General features: G+C 42.5%; 1 protein-coding gene across 2 annotated transcripts; it reads right to left on the bottom strand.

Annotated features, from left to right (window-relative positions):
- Positions 1–42: 42 nt before the first annotated feature.
- On the bottom strand, positions 43–6581 carry LOC120391080 (homeobox protein Hox-B1-like). Of its 2 annotated transcripts, none has more exons than XM_039514389.1 (2): positions 6008–6581; positions 43–2420 (listed from the first exon to the last, which is right to left on the bottom strand). In XM_039514389.1, the coding sequence occupies exons 1-2, from the start codon at positions 6579–6581 to the stop codon at positions 2077–2079; spliced, it is 918 nt and encodes a 305-aa protein (XP_039370323.1). In that variant the 3' UTR covers positions 43–2076. The 2 variants fall into 2 exon arrangements, 1 of the variants encoding a protein (XP_039370323.1); XR_005591219.1 differs by lacking the exon at positions 6008–6581 and adding an exon at positions 3503–3636 and having other exon boundaries at positions 2334–2420.
- Positions 6582–8179: the final 1598 nt, after the last annotated feature.

Below are 8179 nucleotides of genomic sequence, written 5' to 3'. Positions count from 1 at the left end.
AGTCCTTTCATTGGGTTAGCCTCTTGTAATATATGATCGGAGTGAAAATAAACCAGTATTCTCCATGCACAAAAGGCATTTCTCAAATATATTTTGATAGTAAAACATTAATAGTAATAATAATTAATAAAAAAACACGGTGATGAAAACTAACCAATTATTTCTCCAAAGCGAGGCACTGTGTGCAAACTTTGTCTCAGCATAAGTGGCTCTAACGTTACCTAAGGTTATTATAACATTTATTATTGATTGTTCTTGATAAAATGTCAGCCTCCGTTTAATCCTTTATTAAGGTTTTAAAAGGCAACCATTCCCATCTCTCCATCCCATCACCACTGTCCTGTCAAAGTTCTGTGACACCCCCTCCCGATTTTCGTATTTGCTTTGTTGCTTTCACTCAACTACTCCTTGCTATAAATTAAATCCACTTTTAATATGAAGAGTGCGTTTCTTCCCAGCTGTTAGGAGATTTAAATGTTAATGAAGAACCTCGGAAATGTGAAAATAAATAATACACTTCTAAGCTTTTACTGACTGAGGGGGTTATTTATAGCACAATTACCATGTCTCTTGTATTTCTAAGCCTGATTTTGAACTCACATTTCCTCTTCTATCCATTTGTGCTGAAGGTGCATTTGGCCTAGGAAAGCACATTTAAAAGATGGGGGAAACATCATATTTGCTTGATCAAATATCTGTGTCAGCCCACTGATTATACTGCATATAACTTGTTTCAGATGGATTAGATCCGAAGTCCATTAAAGACCCCGAGATTCTTTCCACTGACTTCAGTGGGCTTGAGATCAGGCTTTTCCTGCCCCTTTAGTATCACACCAGAGGGAAGGTTAACTCACCCACTAGGGTATCATTTAGATGTGTGGACACAAGAGTAGAGATGGCAGTCAAGAAAATGTGATAACCAGCCTTGGCCAGAGTGGCTGTCTGTGGCCAGAATGCTGAGTTCAGGAAAAATGTCTTAGTCTTAAAAATACTTCTGAAGAACATTATTCTCCCTAGAAGTTTCACCAAAATGGTATGTAACTGTATTACATATATCTAAAATAATTACTCCCAGGAGATAAAAGCAGCAAAGAATCCTGTGGCACCTTAAAGACTAACAGACGTTTTGCAGCATGAGCTTTCGTGGGTGAATACCCACTTCGTCGGATGCAAGAGATGATGGCTCTAGTTCCTTCTAAAAGGGCTCAGTGAAATAGGAACATTTGGAATTAGAGCTAAAATATAAAAATCAACCCCCAAATTGTTGTCAGAACTTTTTGTGGAAAACACGTCATTGAACCATTTGGTGGGGAAAAAAAGGGGTGAAACTTTTCGTGAAAATAATTCATCGAAAACAACTTTGTCAAGAATTTTTGTGGAAAAATTTTTCATCAAAACTCATTGTGAATAAAGCACATGTCAAAACTTTTTTGGGGGGGGAATAATGTGTCAACATAAAATTTGTCAACACTTCTAGCAAAAAAAGGTCATCGAACCCTTCCATGAAAAATGAGCCTTTTTGTGGCAAAAATGAATGTAATCTTTTTGTGACTAAAGATGTTGTAGATACTTTTTGTGGAAAAAGTAGACATATATTGTGAATAAAAATTTAATTGAAGCTTTTAGTGGAAAAAAGTCACAACTACTCACAAAGAAGTGAGAGTGTGTGAAAACCTTTTGTGGGCTGCATTTTTTGTAAAAAGTTCATGTTTTGGGGGGAAAAAATTGACCTATTCACTTCTGTGCTACGAATTTTGAGGGCAAAGTGGCTTTTTTTTTTAAGCACGGCATTCGTTAATATACACCTGCATCTGTTGGAAGGACACCGATTTAACAGCACAATGCTGACACCTGTGCTATTGGTGGTGGTAATGGGGGTGACACTGGAAGTCTTTGCTCATGTTTTTGGTGTGTGCTTTCATCCCCAAGTCCATTGCAAAGTTTGCCAGGAGCACTGCACCCTTCCCCAGCAAGATGAATGCGGGGGGCTGAGTGGATCTTTTCTGATGGGAAAGTCTCTCTTCTGTTTCTCTGCCCAAGATCAGAACAGAAGTACTAACAAAGCGAGAACCTCGGTCAGATTGGAGGCGTGGTAGCCTCGTTGCTTCTGCTAGGAGAGGTAGCTGGGGGGGTGATGTCTGATTTGTCAGAGGAGGACTCCGGTCCATTGCAGCCAGCTGATCCCTCGGGGAAACTCGCCCTCTCCCTCTTCTTCTGCTTCATCCTGCGGTTCTGGAACCAGATCTTCACCTGGGTTTCGTTGAGCTGCAAGGCACAGGCGATCTCAACCCGCCTGGCCCGGGTCAGGTACTTGTTGAAGTGGAATTCTTTCTCCAGTTCGGTCAGCTGCTTGGTGCTGAAGTTTGTCCTGGGGGAGACTGCGTTTGTCTCCCTAGCAAAGCCACAGTCCCCTGATTTCACTGGAGACAAAGGGGGTGGGGGGAGATGGTTATTAAAACACATGAGGTTAGTAACTAGGAGGCTCCCTTTCCAGCTAACTTTCTTTCTTAACCCCCCCAATAAAACACACCTTTTTCGTGAGTAATATCCCCCCAACACCCACACACATACTTTCCATTATCTTTCTTTATCATATGCATAGATCCCTGTTGCAAAATATACTCCAATTGCATTTATTCTGCAAAATAATCAGATACAGGTACCTCTTTTTTCCACTACATCTATTGCAATATGAGCGTATTTAGCAATAGGTATATATGTACATGCCTCTTGCAATATATATAGTGAAAAATAGTGATATGTATGTATACCGGATTATTTTGCAGAATGCACATGTATTGTAATACGCGTATATTTTGGAATATATATTAATTATGCATATATGTGTACATAGACGTGTGTGTTATAAAATATTGTGCGTGTGTAGGTGTCTATATCAATTCATTCTGTATAGATTCATTATCTAAAACACAAGTAACAAACAGATTCAACTCTCGCGGGCTTCAGTCCTTTGCGCTCTGCAGTTCCCAGAAAGGCACCAGGCGGCCCTGGGATTTTGGAAGGCGCAGAGAATAAAGAGTCCGAGCTGCGCACTTTACGCCCCGTCTTGCGGTACGATGCCCTGTTCTGGGGTTTTCACACACGGGGTTTTCAGGTTGCGATAATCCGGCTGACCCAATGGTCCCGGCGGCGGCGGAACACGCGCAGGATGCGGGAGCCCAAGGGTTAAGTGGAAAGGAAAGGTGGGAACCTTGCCAGAGATGGGTAGAAAGGGGCCGGGTCTGTCTGTCTGTCTGTCTCTCTCTCCCCGGAAACATTCAGAGTGAGGGAAACACGTGGGGGGGGCGGAATAACCCATAACAGCGCTTTTCACTTTGCAGTGACACTAATGCCTATCAGGAAGGTTTCACAGACAGTCAGGGCAGAGAGGGGTGGGGAAGCCACGGGGAGGGGGTGCAGCAGATTCCCTCTCTGCCTCGGTCCCTACGCACCAGGTTCGCCTCCCCTACAAGCCATTCGCTTCCCTGGTGCCATAACTTACCCCCAGGAAGTTTCACTTTCAACTCTTCCCTTGGAGCGGCCAACGGCCTTGTTAGAGCCCCACTCGGTCCCCCCCTCCCTGAGGGGATACAGTCTCGTGCTCCAGGCCGCCGCAGAAGTTCGCATCTCCATTTACAGCTGGCTTTCTTTCTTAACCCTGCTATTAAAGCGATGCACTTTGGGAGATCATCTGCATCTGTTTTTTGCAGCGCTGAGTCAGAGATTTAGCAGATCATCTGTTTTTGCAGAGTTGAGTCTGACGTCTAAATTTTTGCGTTTACATATCAGCATCATCTTAACTTTCGAATCAAAGAACAAATCTCTCTCCCTCTCTCTAAGCTTCCATTCCTTTGTGTCTCCTTCTGTCTTTCTAATTTTCACCTTCTCTCTCACACACACACTTCTTGTTAGACTTTAGCATAAAGAATAGCCCCCCCCCGCCTTTGTATCTAGCTCAAAAATGGGCATACATTAAAAAAAATATTTTCAATGTATGTGAAACCCACTAAAAACATCTGAAACCATTTGCCTCTTATTTGCTTTTTTCCTTCGTTTTGCAAATGTTCAAATGCATCCTTGTTCTTTGAGATATATCTATATCTATATCTATATATATCTGGCCAGTATCCGCAAAATAAAAAGAACTTTCCCCAGCTTGTTATATTTTTGCTCTCGGTGAATGACAGTTAACCGACTCCTCTCCTTCCCCTCTTGAAGGTGAAACAATGAGACAAGGCACGAAACAAAGAGAAAGCTTTTAGCTGGTCCTTAAAAATATATATATTAACCCCACGCGGCCGCTTTCTTGGTTATTTGAAGAACTTTCCCCCTGTGCTCGGAAGAAGATGGAAGCCGTTTATAGACCCAGATCATCAGCAGAGGGAACTGCACGAACACCGCCTTCAAACCCACACCAGAAAAGTTACAGGAGAGAAGCAAACATCAATTGGTGCACTGTTTGCAAAGCGGAAAATCTGTTCCCCTTCACTCAGACTCCAAGAAACTGGAAAATCACACTGTCTATTGCCGTCAAAAGAACTTTAAACTCAAACGGCGGAGGAAATCCCTTGGAGGCAGTGAACTCGGTTTGATTATTTAAAAAAAAACATTAAAATCTCGGGTTGTTCCTCTGGATTGCCTTTGAAAATATCAATTCCTTTCGAAACCCCAAGCGATCGCCTTTTTCAAGGTTAAAACCGGGATGAAATGTGCATTTCCCACCCCTCCCACTTGAGAAAATACATCATTTCACAGCCAGTGAGTTAGAGATACTGTGTAACAACATTTAGCTTAAACAACAACAACAAAACGTCACCCAGAAATTTGCAAAAGCTTGGAATAAACTTTCCAGGAAAACCGTTGAAGCAAATGCGAATTTGTTTGCATAGATGGTTCTACTATGGTAATTTTAAAGAAAGTTGTGATTTTTTTTTAAAAAAAGATCCCTCAAGTTATACAATATTTAGCAACATGTCAGTGATAAATCTCTAGGAAGATATTTATGATGAAAGGAGCCAGATATAGTTGGAAGTAAAAAAGAAACTTGTAATTATCTATTAAGACCCTGATTTTATCGATGAGTTCCGAAAATGGTTTCATTACAAGGCTTAATATTTGGAGAAAGTTTTTCCGCCTCTCAGTTTGAAAAAGATAATACATGTACTTTCCTCTGGGGAGTAATCTGAACGAATATAACTGCTACCCTTTGAATTTTGCAATGCACTGAGCGTTGTCAAGATCAGATTTTTTTTGTAGAATAATTTTGAAGCTAAATTCCCAGCGCACAGAACTAAAAATCAGACTTGCTAATTACCAACCTGCTAAAATTGTACAAAAGTAGGAGGCTGTTTCATCTCTTTTATTTGGGGCTAAATTACTTTTACAGGTGTTATTGTCGCGCCTAAATTAAAACGTGACAAAAGGCAGATTCCTGTTAATTTCATTTTAAAATATTGAAAAACGGTTCATTTTTCAAGGAAACGAGAACCCAATTCAAAAACACACATTCCGAATCCCCATGGTCAAAATGTATTTCAAACTATATATGTATATATATTACAGATCAAATACATATCTGATATATGTTTACGATTATAGCTATCTATCTATGAGATCAAACACTGATTTTGGGACCATTCTGGCCAATGGTAGACAAACTTGTCAGCTTCCTCTTAACTCGTGTTTTCTAAAAAATAAAAGTTTGTTTCCCCTTGAATGATTTTTTTAAAAAAAGAAAGCAGTAATCTTAGACGCAAGACGATTTTAATGGGAAAAAAAAAGTTCTGAAAGTCACGATCAGATCGGGAGAACGACTGTAGTTTGGAGTTAATCATAACAAACATCATGACGGAGAGAAAATTTAAGGCAAATAGACCTGCTTAGAGACAGGTGGTGGTGGTGGAGACACCTGAATATCTTGCACTTTTATTACCTAGTGACGTTACTTGGTCTCTCCAAGCGATCTGCCACCCCCAGTTAAATACATTGGGCTCTATCTCAGACTCACCTGTTCTGGGAAGGTTCCTTTTGACTCTCATCCACTCAAAAGTTTTCGTGTCACCGTAAACATCCTGAGAGAGGTCCCCTCTATCTTCTGGCACCACCAGAGAGTTACAGCTGGGGGGGTCCTGGCTACAGGCGTGGTACCGATCCACTCCCCGACCCCCGGAGCAGGGTCCAATAAGGCAAGCTGGGTAGGCGGAGGAGGAGGGGGGCAGGGTCCCCCCCGGAAAGTCGGGGTCAGGAGAGCTGGGGGGGTAGGGACTGCAGCAGGATGAGTTATAACCTGGGGAGAACGCGGCGCCTGGAGGTTGGCTGGGGGCGTAAAGGGGCCTGGGACCAGCCGCGGGATAACGAGAGGGAGCGGGGAAGGGATGGGGCTGGCCGGGCGGGGAGGGGATATGCGGCGGGTGGGGCCCTGCAATTGGGAGCTCCCTTCCCGGCACGCAGCGATCTTCCCCAGCACCGCGGATGTTGCGCGGCCTCTGCTGCAAACGCTGGAGTCTCTGCTCCCCGGGGCAGGTCCCTGCGTAGCCAGCCCGGCTCTCTCCCCCCCAGCCCAGCTCTGGCGGAGAGTTCATGCTCCCGGCCCCCGCCCGCGCTAGCCCCCTTGTCCCGCGCCCTGGGCCGCCTTGCACCATGTCAAATGGGGCACTTCCCCGGCCAGGAGCCCGAGGAAAAGCCAGCTGAAATTCGATACATTGGCAGGAGGGATCACGTGGCCGGCTCTTGGCCAATGGCCAAGGTTCACTGGGAGAGGGACTGTTTGATGAGTTAATGGCAGCAATTTGTAACTTTCAGTCTCTCTCTGGGCAAACACACAAGAGGGATGATAGGAAACAGTTTCTCCAGCAGATCTCTCTCTGGGCTGCGAGAAATGGACATGACTTCATCCCTCCCCCCAACCCCAGCCCGCCCCACCAGACCCTCCTGGAATATCTGCTGGGATGCTCAAGGTAAATCCCTTTTTATTCTCACACTCCCAAGTTCGCTTGCATGCATCTTCCTGCTGTGGGTTTGTTGGTTTTTTTTTTTTTAAATAGAGCATCCCTCCCTCCCCTCCTCCCCCCCCCTTCTCCTGGATCCAACCATAATACACCGTTTCATCTTCATTTAGCCGATGAAGTTTGAAATTACTTTTGCAATGAAAATGGATGAACATGCTTTTGTGTGTGTGTGTGTGTGTGTGAGAGAGAGAGTTTTGTAATGAAACGCAACAAACTTTCTATATAGATCAGGTGGACACTAGTTAATAGAAATCCCAAAATGGCTTTACTGATACCTATAAGGCAACTTTTCAATCTAAAATTTCCTTCTTTCTTTCTCTTAAAGCCATGGTCAACTGCCTTGGTTAATTCCCCACCCCCTTCACCTTCTGCAGCAATAACATTTAATTTCAGATGTCTGGGTTTTCTTTCTTCTCTCCCAAGCTAAGTCTCCTTTGGAAGAATAAGTGGGTAAGAAAATTTATTATTAATTATACTCTAGTTTCATCAGCCAGACCTTATAGGAAGGTGGATCCTATAGAATAGTTTTAATTTAATTGTATTTTGATCTATTGGCCTATTTTAATTGAAATAAGAAGATGCTAGGAATGTAGAGAATATGTTACACTTCTTGATTGTTAGCAGTCTTCTAAAGGTGGTTATCTATCTATATATCAATATAATGACCCTGAAACTGGAGGCTTTGGAGAAATCATGAAATCTAATTTTTATGGGATAGTTTTTAAGCCTTTTTAATATGATCCTCTTGTCTTTTTATGCTAGCAACCTGTAGAGACAGTCACTCGTTAAAAAGATGTACTTTTTGAGTTTTGACTGAAAAAACAAGGGCCCAGATGAAGACGAAAAAAAGGAAAGAGCTCAACTCATGACTCAAAGTGGCGTTTTCTTCTCCAGTTGATATTCCAAGCACGTAACACTGAGCCCAATGTTCCTGCTTCCAAGAAATATTAATCTAAATTACTATTAATAAGGGACAACTACAAGTTAATTGGCATTAAAATAATTCATTTCACTTTGTTAATATTAAATTAACAGATAAGACTTTTGCTGAAAATGTACTCATGTTCTGCCTTTCTTATTAGTTATGGAGAAGAAAATTCTCTGAAGAAATCATTCTCTAAACAAGGGTTTGGGGTGGTTGTTTTTTTTTTTTACCAAAGGCAGGGTGCAAA

Source organism: Mauremys reevesii, linkage group 25 (assembly GCF_016161935.1).
Source record: "Mauremys reevesii isolate NIE-2019 linkage group 25, ASM1616193v1, whole genome shotgun sequence".
Lineage (NCBI taxonomy): Eukaryota > Metazoa > Chordata > Testudines > Geoemydidae > Mauremys > Mauremys reevesii.
This window is presented reverse-complemented; position numbering and strand designations above follow the sequence as displayed.

Coding starts and splice junctions, on each gene's coding strand:
- LOC120391080 (XM_039514389.1), bottom strand. CDS start 6,581: ATGAACTCTCCGCCAGAGCTGGGCTGGGGGGGAGAGAGCCGGGCTGGC. Junction 2,421..6,007: donor AAGGAACCTTCCCAGAACAG/GTGAGTCTGAGA, acceptor CTTTGTCTCCAG/TGAAATCAGGGGACTGTGGC.